The 25,305-nt window shown below is 38.1% G+C and overlaps 1 protein-coding gene across 1 annotated transcript; it reads left to right on the forward strand.

The window, feature by feature from the left end:
- BRDT (bromodomain testis associated) lies at nucleotides 1-23,883 on the forward strand. Its single transcript, XM_037404396.1, has 19 exons — nucleotides 1-198; nucleotides 2,373-2,510; nucleotides 3,284-3,413; nucleotides 5,457-5,629; nucleotides 6,744-7,115; nucleotides 8,124-8,252; nucleotides 8,467-8,655; nucleotides 9,900-10,087; nucleotides 10,163-10,455; nucleotides 10,545-10,658; nucleotides 12,215-12,337; nucleotides 13,226-13,287; nucleotides 14,481-14,673; nucleotides 15,399-15,499; nucleotides 16,679-16,814; nucleotides 20,470-20,531; nucleotides 21,855-22,057; nucleotides 22,921-23,083; nucleotides 23,806-23,883. The coding sequence occupies exons 1-19, from the start codon at nucleotides 10-12 to the stop codon at nucleotides 23,881-23,883; spliced, it is 3,036 nt and encodes a 1,011-aa protein (XP_037260293.1). The 5' UTR covers nucleotides 1-9.
- The last annotated feature ends 1,422 nt before the right edge of the window (nucleotides 23,884-25,305 follow it).

A 25,305-nucleotide genomic window follows, 5' to 3' on the forward strand; every position in this document is an offset into this window, starting at 1 on the left:
TTGCTAAAGATGTCTGTTCCAAGCCGGTGCTGTCCTATTATTAACCCTCCTCCACCAGAATATATTAATGACAAAAATAGTGGTTGTCAAACAAACCAGCTTCAGTATTTACAGAGGGTGGTCATGAAAGCCATGTGGAGGCACAACTTTTCCTGGCCATTTCACCAGCCTGTAGACGCAGCAGCACTGAATCTTCCTGTAAGAACCATTTTAGAATTGGAGTAGTAGTATGTAAAGTATTACAGGACTTGTGAATTAATGCTAGTTTAAAAGAGTATTTTCTGATGCAACAGACTGTGGAAGACAACTTTTGCATATGAACTGCTTTCATCAATCCAAGTCTGCAAGAAAACTGTGGGTTTTCTCTGGTTCATACTATATGCTTCATCTATGTTAATTTGCTTTTTGACCTAGGACTGCAGTAAATCAGTATTTCTAAGGGATGATAAGAATGCTTAGACAGGCCTCTTGAAGTTTGTGGATGTTGGTGTTCTTTCTTGTCTTCTTTCTACCTCCCTACTGGTTTAGCCATATTTCTTAATGCTGCATATAACAAGTATTTTCTTTTCCTCTAGAGTTTTCTATTTTTAATAGGAGAAAGCCAGGCTCTTTCAATGTCAAATACTTTATGATGGAAAAGCAGATTTGATTGACCCTAAACCAAATGGGCAAATCTGGATCCAGTTGATGCATAGAAGTAATTACACTTGTACTTAATTTCAAATCAACTTAGTCATCTTGCTCTGAAGTTTTGAGAGGAATTAAAAGTCTCTTAGGGAAGAAAAAGAGATACAGTGTTCTCATCATACCACAATGGTAGAACATTTTTTCCAGGAAATAGAAGCTCTGATGCTAAAATTCTTGTTCTGTATTGCCTTCTGGATTTTATTTATGTTACAATTTAATTGCAACAAAGTGAATTAACATAATGTCAAGTGACAAATTGTCTTAATTCAGGTATTTTTAGACTCCAGTTTTGGATCACACCAGCTTTTTCAGCCAAATGAAAACACTGGTTATTCACACAGCACTATTTCAAATTACCTAGAAGATACTGCTCTTGGTAGATAAGAAGAAAGATGTTAAATAAAACCATGGTACATTTCCTTTGCTTAAGCTGGGGGAAAAAAAAAATCAATCGTATTTAGTTCTCCCAAATTTCCAAGACTAATGCTACAAAATCATTGGCTCTGTTTAGAGCCGACAAAAGCCTTTATCTGCAGCTGTTTCTTGTGACAAATTCATTTGGTCACTTTGTCCAAAAGCACTGTCAAAGTGACTCTATTTCTGTGTCTTTTCTTACCCTTTTTCTGTCTTGGAAGGAACTGTCACTTAAGGTTAATATTAAGGGTCATTCAATCAGAGTTACAGCAACATTTGCAGCTGGCCTCAGGCCAGTTCTGCCTCCCTGGATTTCAAAGGCAGCCACTTGACTTGTAAAAGTATGTGTTAGTTCAACTGCTGCACAATAACAAGCAAACCTCTGGCCCCATAACAAGGACAATGAAGGTATTTGCTTCCTTTGCCTCTCCCCTCCAAGTGTTAAAGATGCAAAATGGACAATACTTAATTATTAGGTGCATCATTTAAGTTTTCTTGGTTTTGCTTTGGTAAACTCAGTCTGCACTGATGTATTTAGCTTTTTTTTTTAGTTCACTAAACCAGATGATTAGGACAGCTTTAGAAGACACTTGAAGTAGTAGTAACTCCACACAATTGCAATGTATATGTGAACTTAGCAGGTATATTCCTGTTCTGAGTTCTTAAACACACCAGCAGGGAATTAGCCTCGTGCTCTTAATCTCAAGCTTTTAGCCATGGTACTAAACTAATCGCAATAGTTCACATTCCAGCTGCCTTTGAGTCACATTGCCACATCTTCACTAGGCTAACCCTGAGAGGAGAGCCATTATAACCCAGGGGATGAAGTATTTGATTAGTAATTGTGAAAACTCGGCAGCTTCTTTTTGTCAGTGACTGACTCTTTGTCTTTGTCAGATTCTGTCTTTGTCTGCTTGTTCCCTCTGTTCTATAAACTGGAGTGCTACTTCAGGTAAATGGCTTTGAGATAACAAATGAGAAGTACATATACTGGTAGTAGTACCTATGAGAACTATAGCTCTGGATCCTATTGAAATAAATTCTTTGGGCCTTTGAATGGTTGATGTTCTATGAAAAAGCAAGGAGAAATTATGAGGTGAAGGTACTTCTGTGGTACCTATGACTATAAGGGAAAGTTTTCCTTCATATAAAATATTCCTTCCAACATAATACAATTCTTCTCTCTTGTAATTTAACTTTCATAACTAAATGTGTAAGAATCCTCATGTCCTAATATTAAAGATATGTGACTAAGTCTTTCAAAATGACAGGATTATTACAGTATTATAAAGAAACCTATGGACTTGGGCACCATTAAAAAGCGCCTGGAACACAATTACTACACAAAAGCAGCTGAATGCATTGAAGACTTTAAAACTATGTTCTTGAACTGCTACATATATAACAAGGTATGTGAAACACAACCTCTTACCAGTAATCGATTCTATTGAACAATGCAAACAAGTCTAAACCAAACAAATGGTTATTAAAGCCTGCACTAAATCAGTCAATGTCTGCACAATTTTTCTGGGAGGGAAAGTATTTTCCCTGAAATGGGGTGGGGGGTGTGGGGGTGCTACTAGGACTGACAGAGGGCACGTAAGCAAAGTCTACCCTGCTGTTACAACTACTGCACGCGTGGCCTTTTCTGCACAAGGATTCCACCTGCAAGATCTCTGGGCTTCAGTTGTGGAGATCATGAACAGCAAGCACCATGTAACTGCTGTACAAGTCTAAGACTAGCAACACTGAGCCATGCTCCACTCCTCCAGCAAGTTTAACTAACCGAACTTGAAGTGTGAGCATCTCCTTGTGCTTGGGTGTTTGTTGGCTGTGTCTTGGTATCTTTGAGATTGAACAGCTTTCTTCAGAACATAGGAATGAATAAGGGAGTTACAGATCTACCCCTTTTTCCCTTTGCTGTAGAAAGTATATGGATGTAAAGCAAGTAGGACTGTGCAATAGGTCAGTGGGAGAAAGAGTATTGCAATAATGAAGCAATTTGTATTAAAGTGAGTTGGGGGCAGGGGGCAGGGATAGCAAGGACTGATAGACCCCTCTAGTGCTGGTGGCTTGTTTCAATCTGTTGGAGCAGGATTCTGTAGACTGCTTATTTTACAAGGTAGCCCTCCATTACTGCAGCCTCTCCTTTACTCTGAATCCTACTGACTATATTTTGCAGCCAGGTGATGATGTTGTATTTATGGCCCAAGAACTAGAAAAAGTGTTTATGCAGAAAATAGCCCAAATGCCACCAGAAGAAAGACTAGTGATCCTCAACAGAGGAAAGCGAAAAGGAAAGAAGCCAGAAGGTAAGGCCTGTATTACATGTTAAATTATTAATATATTAAACCAGCAAAAGCTGGAAACATGGAATCTTCCATTGCTTGTCACAACTCAACCCTGGAGCAGTCAGGTGCTCTCCACTCTTAGCAGAACATATCAGACAAGTAATAATATTGCTATAAGGCTTTAGCAGATTTGGTGTAGCCATAATATTTTTTTATAGGTACTAGCTATGTTTCCCATTCTCTACTAAAGAATTGTGTTCAAGAGGGGGCAAAAGTCAAAATTACCAACTTAATCAGTAGTGTAACAGCATAGCTTCACAGGCAAACTTCTGTTGAAATGCAATGCTCTTGTCCACAAAAAGGACCATTCAACCAAAACACCTCAAACTTATGAGGAAATTGCTTGAAGTGATGTTGGGAAGCCTAGTTGCAAGGGGCCAGATGATTGACTGCAATTTGTTATCATCACTAACTTCTGATGTCTTTTTAATTGTTTTTATAATGTTTCACTTGTACAAAGCGCTCACTTCTAAATGTAAGCTCTCAACATTGCTACAGAATAAATACCTATATTGATAGAATTGAGACTACGCCGTGTCTGGAATCACATGTGCATCTCAGTGGGTTAATTTGGAGACATCTGAGGTAGCATTCCAAATTGACCTGGAGGTACTGCTGTCGGTTGTTGGGGAAATGTTAGCTATGTCTTCAAAGAGCTGTGACACTCCTTCACCCTGATACCTCTTAATTACTTGACTTCTGACAGCCATGGAGCAGTAATATTGGCTAGCTCAGTTCTTACTGGCTCACTTAACAGATGCTTGTATTATTTAACTATGCAACTACACAGCTCTTCAGAGTCTCCTGATGACTTCATATGCTGTGATGTGGTATGGTGGCCCTTGTTGCTGGCAGTAGCCAAAACAAGTGTTTCTTCAAAACAGTATTACGGTTTGATAGATCTCTGTAGCTTTCTCCTCAAGGTATGTTTGAGGAGCAACGCTACGTTTCAGTGATCTGGTAGGTGGATATGGGAAAGCAGTGCATTTCTTGGTCCTCTAAAAAAAAAAAATTAGGGGGTTAGGAGGAAGAGTGGGATACTCAGTTGACTTTCTGCTTTTACTAGCTTATTTAAGTAAAATCTCAAGCAATTCATTGCCTTGGCAGAATATGTTGATTGAACAGGTACAAGCGACTGCCAGAAAAGACTTCTGAGAAATGTGTTGGAAGCTGAGTTAGCTTTTTGGTTTGCAAATGATTGCAACAATTTGAGATGCTTTCATAACAGACTCTTCCTAGAATTGATGCTGTTTAAGTCCCCTCATTCCCTTTGCACACACAAATGTGCAGCCTGTACTAATTTTGAAATGTTCTAAGCACTTCTTTTTGAATTTCCCTTTATTTTGTTAAAAAAAAAAAAGAAAAACAAACCAAAACCAAAAAAACCCAGCTGACTTCCGTTTCAGAGAACATCATGGTGTGGCTCAGTGTTGTGTTATATAAACTAATAGGTGTGAACTTCTATGGGAAATAAACAGAATCACAGAGCTGGAAAAGCCATTACTAATTTAATCAGCCAAATCAAATACAGAAAAAACTTGGTCTAAACTGTCCTCAAATCAGTGACAGAGATCTGTATTAGTGCTAAGCAATATATGCAGGTTTAAATATGTTTAGGGAACTTGAACCTTTGTGATGCAGTTTGCACCCTTTGCTGCTTGGTCTTCATGTGTCTGTAGAAAACAACTTGATTCTCTTCTTGGCAAGAATGTTTTTTCAATGTACAGGGTTTAGTGTGGTGTCTCTAACCTTCCCTGTGAGGTTAATCCACAGCTGTCTTGAAGCCAAATATACCTAACTTGGTACAATATTCTAGCTGAGGTACTAATGGTGCTGAATAGTAGAGGATACCCAGATTATGTGTAACAATGGTCTTGTTTGTATTCATTTGTATAGTTTGGATGTTGAAGAACGGTTCTGTTAACTGTTCCATTTGATTATGAAAGAAACTAACTGCAACACTTAAGACCTAACTTTAAAACTTTCTGTTTTTAAAATAACCAGAAACACAGCAGCCCAACCCTGGGACTTCAAATGCACAAAGCACAGTGCAGGAACAAGCTGAAAGCAGTAAGCAGCCTCCAGTGAAGACTCAAGAGCTGCAGCAGGTTACACTAGCTCCTTTGTCTGCAGCTCAGCTAGCTGCTTTAATGCCAGCTGCAGTCCCTATAACAAAAGTAAGTTTCCTCAAATAACCTTCAGAAAGAAAGGTATTGAAATTGCTCCTCCAGGCGCTAACAGCAAAACCACAGGAGCCATGCTTATTACAAATTTTTTCAAAACCTCCATTGTGATAGAAGATAGTAAGAGATCTCTAAATCTTCTGGGTCTCTGCTAAATAACTGGGCCAGTACTAATCCTAGAAACTAAGCAGAAATTGGGATGACTTCTTGGTACATCTTTTCTTATAAATATGGGGTTTAAATGTAGTTATTGAAGAAACAAAGTGAACTTTAAGATGTTCATTCATGAAGTGTATTACTATACTTCTGCAGGCTTCACCTTAATGTAGAAACTGTTCTTCCCTTGAGGTGTAGATTGGTTTTAGTATTAAAATAAAGGTCTTTCTAAGTTTTATTTATTAACTTCTCACATTTTCAAGGAAAATCAAATACTTGATTCCCCAAAAATAGTGTGTGTGTTTAAATGCTGTGTAACTCACCTGGAAGGTGTTAGTAACTCACAAAAGCAAATTCTTGTTAACTCAAATCTGAATTGTATATGAACATCTGATGTTTTCATCAGATAAACACTCTTGTATTGACTTAGCTTTGGTTTTGCTTTTCTAATGAGGAATAGGCTCTCCTACAGTGTATATTTACACTTAAGAGTCTGAATGCTGATGACAAAGCACACATTGTATTGTTTCCAAACTAAATACCACCTAGGTTAAAGAAAGAGATAAACCTTGTGCATAAAGCTGTTCAACCCGACTTCAAATGAATTGCACTAGTTTTTCCCCTTTCCGTGGCACTCGCCTTGTGGTAAGTTCATAACCTACCAGCCAGTTGGAGTCTTCTCAACTGACTAAAACCAGACCACAACCTGACCTGCCATACACCATGTTCCTTCCTTTACATCTAAGATTGAGCTTGGTGCACTGATCTTGTAAGGCCTTTGTAGGTTTTCAGCCTAAACTTGTGAAAATGCCACGTTTTGCTCTGACTTCAAAAGCTGCAAAATTTCTGACAATTTTTAGATATTTTTTTTCTTTGTGTAGCCTGAAAGCTGACCATTCTTTCACTGTTCTGGACACCTGTATTTCAGAACTGTGAAATTTTCTTTTCCTAGGCAAAAAAAGGTGTGAAAAGGAAGGCTGACACTACAACTCCTACTACTTCAACATTCATAGCAAGTGGTGAATCTTCTGCAACACTTAATGAAAAGAAAGCTGTTAAAACACGCGGAGGTGAAAATGAATGTATGATACAGAAAAAGCTTTTGAAGAGATACTTGCCAGATTCTCAACAGTCACCTGAAATTCTTAAAAAGATTAAGCTGTCAGAACAACTAAAACACTGTAATGAAATACTTAAACAAATGTTTTCAAAGAAACATGCAGCATATTCATGGCCTTTCTTGAAACCTGTAAATGTTGCATCTTTCTCACTTGGTGAGAACCAAGGGATCACCAAATGTCCTACAGACCTAGGAACCATTAAAGTAAGTCGGTTTCGGAGGGAACTGGAATATTTGTGTGCTTGCTTGAGTAACTTGTGTAATGACTGAGTTTTAATCGTGCTAGCTGAAAAGGTGTAATGAAAGCTGCTTCTCCTTTCAGAGAAGTAGTGGGCATAGAAACAACATACTCTCACCTCAACAAACTAAGGCACAGCTTGCTAAGGAAAGTCTTCTAAGTCTCATTGTGACTATGTGCATAGTCACAATCTACCTGTCTGTTGAACAAGCTAATACAAGTAATGAGGGAATTACCATCTCCAGGAAGTACTACCAAGCAGGCTGCCTGTTAAAAATCTTTCAATCTGTATACATGATGCCGTTGCTAATGCTCTATAAAACAAAATGTAATTCTGTAATGACAACTTTTGCTTCTCTGAATCTCAGTATCCTTGGTGAAGTGCCCTGGAACCTCAACACTGGGTATTTATGTGACACCTTGCACACTTTATGTGAAAATGAACAGAGACACAGTGTCATGAACTCTGGGTACATCTGTTTAGGGTTGAAGTATTTAGCCAGGTTAAGATCCACTTTTGTGGGGAGGGTTCAATTTCAATAGCTTATTGAATTATCTTGAAAATTGGCTTGTGCAATGTAAAGGTTATTTCCCAATTTCTAGCCCATTACTTTGACTCAAACAATTATGGAATAGACTTTGAATAAATACCATGCTTAGAATCTAAAACAAGAGCTGAGCTGACCAAATAAAATCACCCAAACATTGTTTTCTTGACTTAGTGCTACAAAGTAGTTACAGCAATTAGTTAGCAAATTTGTTTAACAAAGTAAGAGAATTTCCTCTTTTAATGGGACAAGGTTGACATGAGAAGCAGGTCTTTCCATAATGGTTCTTACAATATATGCTGTCTTGATGCAAGCTGAAACTGATACTGTATATCATAATTCTTGTTCCTCCTCTTTTTCTGCCAGTTCATGGCAATGCTCTCTACTCCTAAGCCCTAAATGTGCATTAATTTTCTTTTCCTCTAGAAGAAACTGGATAATTTTGAATACAGCGATATACAAGAATTTGCTACAGATGTTAGATTAATGTTCATGAGCTGCTACAAACATAATTCTCCAGACCATGAAATAGTTGCTATGGCAAGAAAACTTCAGGTGAGTTATCACTTAAGTCAGTCTCGGAAAAAAAAAAAAAAAGTCGGACTGTAAGACTCCTTTGTGGTCATCCCTTGGCCTGATGTAGCATCTACTAATGTTACCAACTACTGTGGTGCTGTGTAGTTCTAGAAAACAAGCTAAAACTTCATAATGCTTTTAGAAGTCTGAAAGCATGTTGACCTCTCTGCTGTTCCCAAACTTAACTCTTTAGGATGTTTTCGAGATGCACTTTGCCAAAATCCCTGATGAACTTGTTGCAAGTGCTCCTCTGTCACAGCCTACAAGAGAAATGACAGAAGCTTATTCCAGTGAGAGCAGTAATGATGACTCTACAGAAGAAAAATCATTTGAAGAGTCTGAACAGGAAAGAACAGTGCACCTTGGAAAGCTGCAGGAGCAAGTAAGCATTAGTACTCAATGTGCATGACTTATGATCTCTCTGATAATGCCACTTGCAAATGTCCATTCTAAAACTAAGTACCAAGAATCAGTATTCAAAAGATTCTCTAGTAATTTGTTTTTCTTAATACAGAACTTCATTCCTGTTTGGAAACACCTCCAAACTTTAAGTGAATAGTGCCTCAGCAAATACAAACTGGTTTTAGTGAATCTAAATTACTTTTGCCTACCATTTCTTCAGACAACTCTCAAACTTTTTAAAAAAAGTGTTGCTGTGATATGTTCAGAGCACACAGATACTCCACAGGTAGTTTAGTGGCGTATTCTTCCAACAATGGCATTTCCTTCGTACTGCTAAAGAGCTCTGTTCTTATGCTCTGTCTCCTTTGAGCCACAAAAGCAGGTAATTGAATTTGTACTTCATGCTGAGTTTTCTGAAGTAAATGGAAGGAATCTCATGCTGATGTGAAGCAGAGCTTTGCCTCACTGCCTGAGTGGAATGGGTCTTGCTTTTGCTTGAACATAATGCTTTAACCTGCTGCTGCTGTACCTATAAACTATAGGGAAAACTAGCATTTGTTCTGCTAGTCAAATGAGGGGCGGTTTAGTTTCCAGTATTTTAAGAGTAGCATATACATCATCAATTTATGAATATAGGTGTGAGGTCAACCAAATGTCTACAAGACAGCCTTTGTGATAGTGAAGAATTTCAGTGTCTCTGAATTCTATTTTCATTGTCTGTCCATCTTCGTTCTAATTCCCATGAGGCTTAACTTGTTAGGTCTTTCTCTGAAGCTGCTGGTATGTTCCATCTAGCTGGTTTATATTGCAAAATATTTGGGGTTTATGGATTGAAGATGCACAAGCCCAGTCCCACTAGCCTAATTCCGTAATGTTGTAGAGATCTAACCTAGTAAGGCACTTATGTGCTTCCCAAGCACTTGAAATTAAAGAGAGGCTGCTGGATACTCCTACAGTGATTTTTGCATTTTTATTCCTCACAGGATGCTACAAGACATATGCTGTTAGAAATGTCTGCATAAAATAAATAGCCTTACCTCTTCTATATCTGTAGTCTGTGACTAATATATAATATAGTAAGATGCTTGGAAAGTAAACCTAATTTAAAAAGCAAACATCCTATTAATATCAGCTCAGCTGCCACAAATCTGCGATATTTAGGACCATTTTATTATTCCTCCTATATTGCCAAAGATTATTGGCTTTTGTTTGTTTGTTTGCTAGCTTAAAGCTGTTAATCAGCAGTTGCGGGCTTTGACCAAAGCATACTTACCTAGACCGAAAAAGAAAAAAGGGAAGGACAAAAAGGAGAAAAGTAAGAACAAGGAAGAAGCTAAAATAAAAAGCCTGACTGAAAAGAAGAAAAATCTAAAGTACAAGAAGAAATCTAAGAAAAAGCTGTCTTTAAACATGTAAGTGTGGGGGACTTGCGTGGGTGTCAAATTATTTTTAAACTGCTGTTACTGCAGTATACTTTTTTCTTGCAGTCAATCAAAGAAAACCATGCAGCAGGTCTTGTTGGCACGTAAGTCAGAAGATGAAGATGGTGCCAAGCCTATGAATTATGATGAAAAAAGACAGTTGAGTTTGGACATAAATAAACTCCCTGGAGATAAGCTTCGGAAAGTAGTCCATATAATACAGTCAAGAGAACCTTCACTGAGTAATTCTGACCCTGATGAGATAGAAATAGACTTTGAAACTTTAAAGGATTCAACACTCAGAGAACTAGAGAAATATGTAGCAACCTGTTTGAGGAAAAGACCAAGAAAACAGCAGGGTATGTAGCATAAATGATGCCTACAAAAACAAAACCTGCTAGATTTGTCTTCTGTTTTGCTGCAACATTAACTTCTGTCTCACATGCAGCTAAAAAAACAACGAAGCCAAAAGAACAACTTGATTCTGAAAGGAAACAAGAGCTAGAGAAGAGACTACTGGATGTCAATGGTCAACTAAACCTAAAGAAGGAGAACATAAAGTGTAATACTCTTAAGTTATTTCTGTTGCAAATGAATAAAATTAAAAGTAGGATTCTCCCCTTGGGCTTCTGTACTGTTATGTAGCTGGGGACTCTCTTCTCAGAAGAGTTGAGTTCTTAGGCTTCCCATTGCTAGTCTTAAGATTCTTCCTATGCTGAGTGAGCTGAAGTCACAGCAGCAAATTTGGCCAGTTACTTGTACTGTCTAAAACATCTTCCTTATTCTTGCACCTAATCCTTTATTACAAGTAAAGATGATAATGGCTTCAGAGTTTAAGGGATGCTGAACACCTTCTCCCTTATGCTGACATGTGAAAACATGGAGGGGGAGGAGGAGTGTCCTACAGTATGTATTTGTTTGCAACTCACTTTCTGTGGCTTAGAGATTCAAGAGCAACAAACTAGTCATACTTGTTAGATTGCAGCCTCACTAATGCTCTCATGGGAGCAAAAGTTTTGCATTGGTGACAGGTGTGCTGTGTTGTCTTAGTCTTAAAGAAGTGCCCTAGGAGAATCAATTCAGTTTTTTTCAGGCAATAATGTGTTTCAATATCGAAGCTAGAAATTCAGTACATGCTTGAGCATATCTAAAGGTGGTTCTCATCAGGGACTGTCAACAGATAAGTGCAGCTGATGCTACCACTATAGGTCAAGCTGTTCCTTGTTAAACCAGTGAGTGCTATTATTGCCCTCTATTGGATATCTGTTAAGCTCCTATGTAAAACCAGTGAGCTGAAATGATAGAAGCAGCCCTACAAGACACAGGCTTGCATTCGGTATTAGTTCAGTCAACAGTCTTCCTGTCTGATACACATGAGGGCTTGAAAAGATTCTAGAAAGAAAAGCTTAAAGAAGCAGCTGAAATAAATTGCAAGGGATATGTTGTGGGGAGAGGGAGGGAACTGGCTAGGAAACCTTTACAACTAGCATCTGACTTCTTTTTAAGGAAGAGCTTAAGCTGGCACTTAACACAGACCCGTGTCCAGGGAAACGGGTATCCATGTAGCTTCTCATTTTCAAAGCTTCCATCAGAGCAACACGCTCTGAAAAAGCTTTTTGTCTGAAAAATCACTATAAACTGAGTTAAATCAACCCTGCAGATGCAAAATAGTCAGATGGTGGGGAGGTGGCAAAAGATGAAAATTCTGGAGTACATATGGCTTGGGAAAGAGAAGAGTTGGCTATAGGTAAAGACCTTAGCATGCAAGTCTGGCAGCAGCAACAAGCACAGAAACAGTCTCTTAACAGCAAGAAAACTTAGGGGGGAAACTCTCTGAATTGTGTCTTAAGACAGCACAGTTTTAATCTACTTCCGAACTGTAAGTTGTGTGATTACAGCTCCTCCTTGGCCATTTCATTAATTCAACTAGCCTGCTGATGGTGAATCTCCCTCTTCTACAAAGGTCTTGAATTCACTGCTAAATGGACAGTGGACAAGAAAATGGCAGAAGATGAACGGTTATATGCGAGGATAGATCTAACAAGGTTGATACTAGTGTTATATAGGAGGACTGCTCCACTGCAAGTTGTTCTAATTTTTTTTTTTTTTCTCCTGCAGTTGAAAACAGTGCTGAGCCCAGTATTGGACCAAGCAGACTGAGCGATAGCAGCAACTCCTCAGACTCTGGCAGCAGTACTAGCAGTGATTCTAGCTCCTCAGATAGCAGCGACTGTGAATCGGGTCAGAAAGCTTCTTTTTGTCTTTGTGTAGGCAAAACATCTGCCTTCTCAGTTAGCATCTGCTGTTCCACACGCTTACCAAGGATTTCAGTTACCCTTGTAGGCTTACTCCATGTTGAAGGCTCAATTCTAGTGCTATTAAATGAGTGTCTTAGTACTGAGTTTGGGGCAGGGGCAGCAACAAACACACAAACCTACAAATCCACTCAACTTACCAGTGAAAAACTTCAGGGACCAAAATCAGCTAGCAAGAGGTCTGTGTATCTAACCTGGAGACTTGACTACAGCCTACTCTTGTGGTTTTGAAAGCGTAATTTACTTTTTTTCATCTTCTGATCTGCAGCGTGAAGGGTGCCTTACCTTGTGGGTAAGGCTTAGTCCCTTAGCTGAGGGACAAAAGTACCAACAGCATTGACTGTAGAGCCAAAGTCTACACTGGTTCTTAAGATGTCTCAAGCTTGTTCAAGGGACATGACAGTGCTGCAGCATCAGGATATCAGAATGATGTTTCTCTCTGTGCACAGAACTCTTATTTAGTTTTCTAGGACAGAACAGATCTGCCAAACTAGAGGTCTACGATGTAGGTATCCGTATGAGGTAACAGTGTAAGGTGAGATGAGTGCTCAGCCCTTTGCAGTTGGGGGAAGTGAACACAGTAAAGTCATTGATGGCAGCAAAAACCTTGATCCTGCAGGAGAAGTTCTCTAAACACATCAAGCTGAAGTCAAAGTATTCAAGATAACAATGTTCCTTTCACTGTGAGGTTTGGCTCTCTAGGTACAACTGCAACTCAATCTTGTATGTGTGAATAATGAAACATATGTGAATGACTTGTTTTATATTTTCCATCCCCCTCTTTCTGCCCACCTCGCTGTATTTGCAGTTACAGAAACCTACTCAAAACAGACTGGAGCCAGGCAGAACTGTCCAACTTCTGTGGAAAAGCCTAAGGTAAACTGACTGGAATGGATATTATATTTTTGGCCTGAACAAAGTTTTATGCTACATACAATGGCACTGGGAATGACATAACTTTATCAGGAAATAATGAATGTGGCTTGAATGCTGCTACTTCTGTAGGACTGATTTACATGGAGATAAAAAATTCTGCTGTTTGTTAAAAGTAGCTTATGTATCTGTATAAAAACTGATGTACTGGGAGAAGTCCTGAGGCTTTTACCTCTTAAAATCATCATAATTCTACATTAGGTGAAGGAGTAGGGAAAAAGTGGAAGAACTCTCCACACACCCCACCCCACCCACCCCCCTCCCCCCAAAAAATTTCCATGCTGACTTGATCTTTGAGCATGGAATTGACCTAATAAACAGTGCAAACTCCACTTAAATATTTTTCTTCCTATGCATAACCTCACTTCTATACCTGAAAATAAACAAATTGTACAATACACTAGTAATTTTCAGGGTACTTTATATTACTTATTACTATGGTATTATGAGCAACAGTAGTTTAATCTAGAATAATTTTGAATGCCTGTAAGATTGAATTGCTCTATTCTTGTATATACAGTGGGTGTTAATTCTTGTCAGGGTTAGCTGCCTTTCGCAATGTCCCTTGAAGCTACCAGTGATAGAGACCTCTGATAGCAAAGCAAGATCACAGCAAAGCCTTCATTCTTCTTACAATAGACTTGCTTTCACTTAAAGTGCTTAGTTGGATACAGGAAACTAGGCTGAAAATTTGTTATTCAGCTGCTGCTTCTGCATCTTCATAAGCACAGGCTGAGGGGAGGGATTATGCAACACACTTTTTGGTTTAAAAAGGTCCAGCCTCTGCAGTGATGGAATGACAGCAATAAACTTGAGAAAACAGGATACAGGAATTAAGCTTTGTTTAGCCAATTCTAACAGCCCCTAACTGATTTTGAGTTACAACAAACATCAGGCTTCAAATCCTGATATTGCATTTTGTTCTTATGGGTTTTCTGTATCTGTCAGATCAAGGCGGTGAACTTTACCTTATGGAGTTTTGTCACCTAAACTCTTAGAAAAGGCCAGATTGGTATCACAATAAAGGACTACTGAATTCTATAAACAATAGAAATGTGGGTGGTGGTGGGGAGAGGGAATCAAATAGCTATAAAAACTGAGATTTGGCTATATTAACTACTGCAATCTCTTTCTAGAGAGTACCACCGTGTCTACAGAGGACAACCTCCAATGCTGTTCTGCAAGCACAGCCCCCATCTCTTACTAGTAGCTTGCAAATTTGTGGATCATCTGAACTGCAGCAGCCACCTGCCGATGTACTGCAGGGGCTTCAGCCTTTACAGAATAAATCACTTAAACCATCAGAACAAAATGCCCAGTATCCCCCAGGTAACATTTTTCTGGGAAGAATCATGGCTTTACTTGACTGCTAAGGAAAGAAGGCATGGCAGGACTAATGTTTGTATTACCCCAATAAGCTTATCAAGGGGGTAATAGAAAAAGTTCTTGCAGGGTATGGGTTATAAAGAGCACGATGTAAATAAAAGTGTGGCAGCACTGAGGATTGGCTAGCGTTTCAGACTGCTGGGGCACCTGTGGGGCAGGATAGTATTAAAAGAGGAGGAAGTGTTTATGCCTCCCTCTGAGATGGAAAATGATACCTTAATGAACCTAGGGTTATGGGAAGTACTGAACACCTTAAAGCAGGAACTAGACGCTTAAACCCATCACCACTACTCAAGTTTATGTATGAAATACCTATTAGCTGACTTCAAGACTTGGTGCCATAGGCACTCTGAATGGATTGCTGTTGGCAGAGAAAAAAAATTATGTTGCTTAGGAACTTGATCCAAGGAGCTATACTTTTCCCTCCCTCACTTCAAAAGGTCTAAACTTCAGATGCTTCTGAGTTTTTGGTAAAAGACAGCTTGAGCTAGTAGCTGATTAACTGAGAAATCAATTTAAAACTAATTAAAAACAACTGTCTCAAATCATGCAGCTAGGATACATATCTTTATATCTAGTTAATCTACAGATCTAAAAGGTGACCTAATTTTGAGATGTAGGACTGCCCTTTGCATGTTAGGGGAAATCACACACTGCTTCTTTCTCAGGTGTATCTGCTCTGCATGATGCTCCACACCAGCACACCCCTCAGAGTGCTCCAAGGACAGATCAGTCTTCTGTCACCCAGTGCACACGTGCTCTCCCAGAGGTGAATACATGCTTCTCCCCAATGAATGCAATATTCCAGGCTTGAATTTGGTGCAACAAAGGCCACCTAAGGTTTACAACAAGAGTTATCTAAAACCCCACTAACAAAGTGATTCCTGTCCTTTAATAGGTCATTAATTCATTGCCTGTTGGCTGCAACACAAAAGGAAAGAGTTTGGCTGATCAATATATATCAACTTTATGATGTCCTATAAAGCTTATTTTATTTCTTTTCAGTGCTATAGCTTAAACTTAAGTAATACTTGCATGCTTACAAGCTAAAAGCCCACCCTGTAAACCTTACAGTTTCACAAAAGAGGTGGGCATCTTACACTATATATTCCTGTTTTGGAGAAGTGTATTGCTTTTTTTTCCTGTTCCTAAAGCCACAGAAACTGGGGCTTTCAGGGTTGTAGATGAGATTGTGAAATATTTAGTCACTATTGATTTGCCTTAACACGTTCTTGGAGAGTATCCTGGTTAGAAGGGCCTCAGTTACAAAGGAAGTTATTGATGTTACTGGAGCAGCATGATCTTAAGCATGATCTATCTTAAGGTGTTTATCTTTCTCAACATGGTTTCAAACACACCTGTTACAGCCAGGTTTTAATAGCTTTTATTTTCGGAAATGGATAGAAACAATCTCTTGAATCTATGAGCACAAGAAAGGAATAAAAGCAACTTATCGTTGGCCATTTGCATCCACTATCCAAGGCAGTAAGTAGTAGATGCTATGAGACTCAGGTTTATGCAACTCCTTCCCCAGTTCAAGGGGATTACTACACAATCTGGCATAGAGAAAAACTAAGCCTGAAGTGATGCAGCTGCCCTTCACTCTGATCCATAAAGACAGAGTGGAGCAACTGGTTTTACAATAAAAGCCAACTTCTATGATGTTGTACTATGTCAGGAGTCAAAGAGCTTGTATCAGTTTCTTGTTCTACCCACTCCACCACTTGGAACCTCTGAGCAGTTCATGATCTAAATCCAAAGTGTTAATGTAAGAACATTCTCTGACTACCACAACATGAACAAAATCTAATTCTTCCCTGGTGTTTACAGAAGCTAGACCTGTGACAATTTGCTGCTCTAAGCTTCTAAATCTTTAATTCTGCTGGTGTATAAGAATCCAAATGTTTAGCACTTCAGAACATATTTTGAAGTCTAATTTCTTTTCTAGGTATCCAACACAACTTCCCAGGTTGACAATGCTGCTTGGAATAAACAAGCTGAGAAAACAATACATCTAGACAAATCTAATAAACTTCAAGCCAGTGAGATAACTGATGATTCAATATCCATAAGTCAAGAACAAAGTATGTATACTCATAATAAACTGTAACTGATATCAGGGGTGCAAAGTTAGAAATGTATATGAACTTGGTTTAAGGAAATAAAATGCTGACCATGTACATTAATCAGTTTGCAGAATAATGGAAGGGATGCAGTTTCCCCTTGTTCTTTCTGTTTCATTTTGATTTGCTGCTTTAAAAAAAAAATAATGAAGAGCCAAGCATCCATTTAACTTCTGTGTTAAAAAGTAATTTCCTTTATGTATTTTAAGAACTTAACTTTCTGATTTAGTACTAGATATAAGTAACCCAGTGTTCCAGGAAGTCTGAGAGAACCAATGCTCCAGTCTATCAAACTTCACTGGCCTTTAGGTTGTCTTCTGATGAAGCTTCATGGAGCTCTTTTTCCCAGGGCACTTTGTATTTTGAGTCACCATCTCTGGCTCTTGGTGACAAGGATCTGACAGTAAAGCAATGTCAAACAGGCCTCCATCATGGAAAAAACTTGAAATAATTACAAGAAGAAAGGTTCCCTGAAAGCTGTGCTCCATGCAGAGCTGCATCAGACTTCATATCTATTTAAAAGTAAAGAATTCTGAACTGGACACTGAATACCCGTGCTAAGTGTAGTGTTACCAGACATGATTGTTTAGGTTCTTCCTTTACTTTTTTTCTCTCTAGACTACCTGTGTAGGCTTGAACAGGGCAGGGAACAAGCTTCTGAAAACTTGATGAAATTAAAAGGCACAGCCTTATCACTGATGAACTCTGATTTTTGCCAAAGAATGATGCTGGGTTCTTGACTTGTATTAAAGCAACTCTAAAAATGGAAGTTTAGTTCTCCAAGATGTTCTATGTGGTATTTTTATGGTCTTAACACACCTACCCATACACATACTGACCCCTTTCATTGAGGCTTGCTGGAGTTGGTACGTGGTTTGCATAGTTTCAGGTAATAGTCTTTCTTACAAAGTTTTGAGGTGCCTAAACTGGAATTCCTGTCCTGCATACTGCATGACTGGAACTATCAAGATCCTGGTGTCACCTTAATACATTAAAGGTCTGCAAAAACAAGCAGGAATAAAACAAGTTCACTGTTCTAATAGTCATAGAAAAAAGCATAGCCAAAACAATTGAGAAAGCTTGCTCCCTTCTGTGCTTGTTTAATGCTTAGTCTTAAATGAAGGTTAGGAATAGAAAGTTAATTTGTACTGTTTCTATTTTCTCCCCTTTTTTAAGGGACAGTTGTAGAGGAGCTCCTTTATTTAGCATGGGAACTATCCAGTAATGAGACTGCCTTTGAGTATACTTGAACTTTGGTATTATGTTGCATAGCAGAGTTATTAACACTGTTACATGAGCATGGTTATCTGCCCCCTTCCATAATACAGTGGTGTTTGACTGTTCCTGCAATGATACATGCCCCAGTTGTGCTCAGTGTTATCTTAGCCTTTCCACTACTAGCTTCTGTAGAAAATTGGAAGGAGTTGTAGGGAAATACAGGGTTATGGCACTTTTTATTTTAAACAACAAGAACTTTGTTATCTGGAACTCATAAAGCCTGCAATCTATTGATATGAAGTACAGAGAGTGCTTAGTACTGTATGCACCTACTTAGATCAAACTAGCCAAACTCATTTTTTAATTGGATGCTTAGAGCAACTTGTTGAATTTTGTAAAGAATCCCACTGTCTTAAGCATTTCTGTGAGGTTACCTGCATCTCTGAAACACGGGTTCTTGATTTTACACTTGTGACACCTGTGATGGTATGGGTGCAGGCTTGGTGTATTGCTGAATTTAGTGGTGACTTGAGAAGCTTGATTTATGAAACAGGTAACCACAAGCTTCCCTTCAGATAAAAAAGCAATGTCCCTCTATGAGAGGTTTTGTGAAGGCTCGCATTGCTATAAGTATCCTAAAATGCATGTTTCAAGGCTCACGACTGCAAATACTTTTGACACAGCCTCATATTCCTATATTATATCTACAGGTGTAAGACAGGCATGTCTATAAACTTAAATTAAACTTAAATTTGCTTCACGTAGATCTTTTTGGTGGGTATAACAGGTTGATAAAATTGATCTTAACAACAAGGATAGATATTTTTGGGTATATGAAGCTCTTGCTTTACTTTGGTGTATTCATTGCTCAAGACTCTCAAGCCTGTATGAAGATAAATGACTGATGAAAGATGGGTGCCTATTGTATTGAGGGACACCTTAATACAAGTTTCTCAGAACTTGATCTAGGTAGACTTTGCTTAACTGGACCTGGAATCCATGCGAACAAAGACATCAGGACTTGGAACCCTCTTCATTAGTACTTCAGGGTACTATTGGACATAAAAAAGCTTCAGAGGTCTTTCATTCTGTTTTATCCCACTATATAGTAGAACCTCTTTCCTGCTTACTTGCAATTATACCATCTTACAGGCAATGCATGGGGGCAGAGGGTACAGACCAGGCACTGTTCTTGTCTTGACTTCTGGAGGCTGTGAGGTCTTTCTGAAAACCCTTTTTATGATGAGCTGACAGAGGGTTTGATGCTTTGCCTTCAGCCTTTGAGATTCAAACATCCTTTATCCTTTGCATAAAAAAAACCCCAAAACCCACCAAATAACAACAACAAAAAAACCCACAGCATGTTAAGTTTCTTATTAAACATTTACTTAAATACTGAAACGTCTCAAACTGCAGTAGAGGATCATTGCTGAACGTTATAAAATGTCTGTGTTGTATATATCCTGTTCTAAAATAGTGGCTTTTTCATAGTACACCTAGATTTTCATTCTAGAAGCTCTTTAGAAAGGGAATATAACGAAGTAATACAGAAGATTAAAAAATAACAACCCACTCTACCCTACAATAAGTGGTTTTTTTAAACACTTGTGATATTCTGGCCAGTCCCTAGTAGTACAGAAGTCTATTTTTAGGCTTACCAATAATGACTATAGGAAACTGCATCTGTTCCTGCATTTAAGAAGATTTTTTAAATCTTAAAATGTTTGGGGAAAGTGTTTTTCACACAAAACATGTGGATTGTCAAAATAGCACTTCCACTTTACCTGTAGAACTGCTGGGGGTTCTTACCTCACAAGTTAATAGTGATTATATAATAATAAAAGAGGTAACAGCATGGAGTAGTAGTACATCCCGTAGGCTACTGGAAATACGATGACTAGTCCTTACCAGTTGACCTATTTGCTCATTAAAAGAAAAAAAAAAAAAAAGGAAATAGGCTGGAAAGCTTTAGGCAAAACAAGTTTATACAATGAATGATGTACTCTTAAATAATTTGGAATCAAAGCGGAAGAAGGCTGATTGGGGAGGGGACAGGAGAGGACCAACTGCTAAGGTGCTGTGTTGAGACTTTCTGACCAAATACTTTGGCATTCTGCTGGGGCCTCTCCTAGAATTAACCAGGAGTTAATTTCTCAGCTATAGTTGAGCTTAACAGTTCCTTTCCCTGCTTCAAACAGCAGAGAAGTGGTCCGGTTCAACTTAAGCTTAGGAAATGTTTGAGAGCATTTCTGTCATTCTGAACCTAATAATAAGAAATAACTGCAGTGTAAATTCTTAAGCCCCTTCCCAGAGTGGCTAATTTTTTTATTGCTTAGCTTTGAGGAAAAGAATCCATAAAATCAACGTGAGTGAAAAATCTTTTTTATTCTTCCATCAGGTTATTGTATACCTAATGGTAAAAACACGCTAGAGCCAAAATCCAAAATTATTCCAAGCAAGGTAAGTGTTGCTCAAACCTTATTTGAGAAGAGCTGGGGTATGCTTACTAGGATCAATAATTCCCTGTCCTGGGATCTGCTCTAAAAATTTGGTCTCTTATGATTCAAGTATCTGATTGGTCTTGGGCATTCTTATAACCTGTACAGATTTATCTCATTTCTAGTACTAAAAACAAATACAGAAAAAAAATATCTATGGGTTCTGATTATTTCAGAAAGTAAATTATATAAGATTAAGTGAAAAATAATATATCTATGTTATCATCAAAAATATGGCTTATACCATCTAGGTTTAATATTTGAACAAGGAACTAGTGTTCCTTGATCTAGTTTTAATATTCAAGCTATTAGTGTGCTTTTCCTTGCTTATCCAGTAACAAAAATAAGGCCAGTGTGGAGTATAACCTTAGGTACTATTGAAAAATCTGTTCTGAAACAGGGCAATGCACTTCTGATGACATTATTAAAACTGGGAAATAATCTGAAGAGTTTTATGAAAGTTAAGCAAAGTTTTTTCTAGCATGCAATAGATTATCTTAAATGGAGGAATAGAGGAATTTTTTCACCTATAATTTAAATTACTCTGGGGTAATCAGCTATTTGAAAGCATCAAATCAAAATCATTAGTCTAAATAATTGATCACATCAGCCTCTAGACCTAAAAAGTTCGTATGTAGTCTGTTGAATTAGAATATTTCTAGGATTTTTCTGTAGGCATTTTATCCATTTATGAAAGCCATTAACTAACCTATTGAATTCAACTCCAAAAATATGTATTTCCTTCATAAACACGTGGCTTTTTAGTGGAAGCAGTACTTAAGAATATTGGGTTTATGCTGTTTTGCACTGTGAAGAAAATGCCACTATAGAGGTGTGGGGGGGGGGGATAACGGGTTTTTAAAACAAAATCCACAAGCCTAATACAAAGCTATTGTTATGTAAAGATTATACCTAGAAATTAGATAGAGGTTCTTTATAATGAAATATTATCAATGGACCCTGCATAAGCTCAGTCTTGTGAATTCATGTTTTCTGGAATTAAAAAATGGAGAGGTGGATGTAAAGGATTGGGTAAGAATAGATACAAATGCTAATGATTTCTGCCATATTGCTAAAGAATCTCAAAGTTGATGAGAAAACATATTGAAGACTTTATATTGCTGTATTTGCACTAATATTCTGCCAAAGTACAGATATTTTGTTGTAGATATTCCCCAATAAATCCAGCCAAAACAAGATTGTGCTCATGCAAGAACTAAGCAGAGAATGGATGATCAGTTGTATTTTTGCCTCTTCCATATCTTCCTTTTTCTAATAACTTCAGGATACAGGATTTAAGAATACAGATTCCTGGGTAAGCTTATGTAAAACAATGATGCTTCCAGCGCCAATAAAAGCATCTGCTGACAGCTTCAAAGAATTCAGGAAAGCAGCATTAAAGAGGAAGAGTGAGCAAGCGCAGGAGTTAAAAAGGGCTCTGGTACAAGCTAGGACGGAACCACAAAACCATCCGCAAAAACCAGACAGGTTTGTAACCACATACGTTTAAATATTATTCTTCCCTAGCTGTTTGCAGCCACTGTTTTAGTGAGTGCCCATATATGTATCCCAGTCTGAGGTCTATTCTGTTATTCTGCTGAGTGGGATAACTGACTGCCTACTAACTACTGCATTGCAGAAATATCTTAGATTGCTGTTTGCCACATTTTGGAACTCTGTTTTCTGTAATATTTCCCTCTTCAGGAGTCTTGATTTTTTTTGTCTGTTTGACCCTGTGGAAGATTAGTCTGAGCAGGTTCCTAAACTCTCCTGCTCCTGCCCGTCGCCAGCTGTATTAGATTAGGTCACTTGTTTGGAGTGTATTATTTTGATAAATAGAGCATTTGAGAGACTGAAGAGTACACTTCTTGTTCAGAACATATGGTGAACAGTCCAGGCACCTTCAGCTACCACCGGTTTCCATGAGGAGGAAGCCAGGCATGTAGTTGTATGGAATAAGACATGATGCTTGCCTGAAGTTAGTGAAACCTACCTTGGATAATGAGTTGAAGAAGGTAGAAGCAAAATATCATAGGCCCATAAAGTAACAGAAAATTAAGTGTGTATGTTTTTCGGAGAAAGTGTATGTAGGTTTTGCATAGCATATATATAAATCCTGTATGCATACAGATTGCAAATGGAAAGTGGGAAACCTTAACCTACCAATTGCATGCACATACCTCTTGCAAAGGGAAATTGCTATGAATCAACATATAAAACAGAACCGCAATTTGAGTGGTATGCACTGATTTAAATTACTTGCAGAATTCTGTTAAGGTGCAAAGGCTCATTACAAAGAAAAAGAAGAAACAACTTTTGTCCTATACCAATCTCTTCTCCTGTCTTTAAAGGGGCCATGAATATACAGGATTGGGTGCCACAGCAGTGACAGACCGTGAGTCTCAAAAAGAAGAGCGTAAGAGTGAACAACTGCCCAAAGCTCAACAACATACTCTTGTTCAAGACCGTAACTTGGCTAGAAAAATGGAACAAGAGCGCAGGAGGAGAGAAGCAGTAAGTTGCTGACGCTTGCCAGCTGATTTTGTTTTGACTTTAGTAGAGAATAAAAAATGTTAGTTCAGGTCCTTTTTTTAAAGGACCTGAATGACTGACAACAACAGAACTATGCTACCTGAAGAGTTAGTCCAGAAATTAGGAAACTCAAAGTAGGTATTCAAGTGAGGTAATATGGAAAACTATCTACTTGGTCCTATTACTCCCATAAGCTTAGAATAATTGCATGGCAAAAGCAAATTTTAGAGTCCCTGCCTTCTGAATAAATTCAAACCTCAAGTCTTGCAAGCTGTCTACCCTCCTTAACATATTCCATGTCAACAAAAGTGCTAGTCATACTGTTCTCATCTGAAATACCAAAAGTGAGCTTTTTTAAAACTTACTAGTTTTATTGGCATAGGTAATGAATGTTTTTAATTGCTACTTCTTTTTTAAGATTAAACAGTTTTAAATATTCATAATATTGTACAATGGAATGTAAGACCTGCAATATGAGATCACGCTAGACTCAGCTAAGGTCTACTGAAGCTTTCATTCTGTTCAGCTCTTCTCAGAGGGGGCTTCAACAACCTGTATGCTCAAACTTGTAATAACAGAGGAAGCATACACTTTAGGGGAAGAAGCTTTGTAGCTTTTTTTTAAATCTCTATTAATTATTTGACCTGCACAGTGTTCATTAATGTCTGACTGCTCTGAAAATGCACCAATTTGCTTTCTTGCAGATGTCCTGTGTAATTGATCTCTATCTACAGAGAGATATTATGGAAGCTTTTGAAGAATATCTTGAAAGCTGTAGTTAATACCAGAACTTCAACACTACTTCAAACTGTACAACTTCGAAAATGTACTAGTTACAAGATTAAATGTTAAGCCTATTTCAACGAGAACATAAACTCCTTTAAAACACTTAATATTAAAAGCTTGTTCATTGGCACCTGAAGCATCAAAAGATCTTGCTGCTTGTTTACAGCCTGTAATCTAGCCTGCTACACAGTGGAACATAGTTACTCTTTTGATTATAGTTTTGTATGTTGTGCATATATATGAGAAAATATCAGCTTCTTAATTTTTTTTCTCATTTTTAAAGCAATTTTATTCTGAAGCACTTGAGAATCTGTTATACTGAGCATAGCCAAATTCTTGTTTTGACTGTATTACGTCATAGTATAGAAAATATGTACCTATAGGAACTACTTTAAACCAAGGTCTTGTCAACTACATGATTGCTATTAAAACAGTCACTTTGCTATGACACACTTGCACAGAATCTGGGCTGTGACAGAAGACCTCTATAACAGTGATCATTTCTAAAGGGTGTGTAACAGTATTTGCAATGGTGAAAAAAACCATGTCCTGGAACTCTGTAATTTCAGCAGCAAATCCTGTATACTTGCATGTCTCTTAAGGCCCAGGCATGTTGATCTTCTGTTTAATGTATTTTATGTTAACACGATGTTTGGATAAGGGTATAAGCATGTTTGCCAGATGATTTCTTCCTGTGAAGGACCAGAACTATCCCACTTCTGACTCGAGTTTGAAAGACTTTCTGATTAATGCAAGATTCTATTAATGTTGGACTATTTGTCAGAAGCAGAAAGTATAAAAACCTTACCTTCTTGTTGATTACAAAAAGCTATCTTAAATTAAGCATAGGACTAATAAAACATCTTTTTATGGATTTAGGCCTGCCCTTGTTTGTAGTTTATACATCTTTAATAGCTATTTGTCCTGCAATAAAATATTACTGTTCACATTCAGGACTCCTTACCTTGCTGTCATGTGGATGTACTTTCTGACTGGGTTAATGGGAGCACAAGATCTCTTGCCTTGGAAATAGGAGGTGACAGAGGGAAGGGCAAGAATTCATTCTCTGCATTTCATCCATTCTATATAAACGTAGCGTTGTTAATGGCATGAAACAATTCTTTTGCCCCTTCTAATTCCAGCTTCCATGACTCTATATTGTCATGATGACTTAAAGACATAACGTCAGTGCTGCTAATCTGATAAACCATTTATTTGCAACCTAGAAGTCAGTTAAAGAGGATAACCTGTTCCTAATGCCTCCGGACATTAGGCTGAGCTCAGGGGAAAGGCAGATGGCCTCCAAGCTTAAGCGGGTAATGATTGTGTTTGCCCAAAGCTGTCACCACACTCAAGGAAGCAGGAATACCACTGGTGTAGATACCCCTTGCAAACAAGAAGCCGCTTAAACTAACCAA

Source organism: Falco rusticolus, chromosome 11 (assembly GCF_015220075.1).
Source record: "Falco rusticolus isolate bFalRus1 chromosome 11, bFalRus1.pri, whole genome shotgun sequence".
NCBI classification, from domain to species: domain Eukaryota; kingdom Metazoa; phylum Chordata; class Aves; order Falconiformes; family Falconidae; genus Falco; species Falco rusticolus.

Bases quoted from the DNA above. Each gene is read 5' to 3' on its own strand.
- BRDT (XM_037404396.1), top strand. From the start codon at position 10: ATGTCTGTTCCAAGCCGGTGCTGTCCTATTATTAACCCTCCTCCACCA. The intron at 199-2,372 runs GTAAGAACCATT...TCAAAATGACAG, and splicing joins CAGCAGCACTGAATCTTCCT to GATTATTACAGTATTATAAA. The intron at 13,288-14,480 runs GTAAACTGACTG...ATCTCTTTCTAG, and splicing joins CTTCTGTGGAAAAGCCTAAG to AGAGTACCACCGTGTCTACA.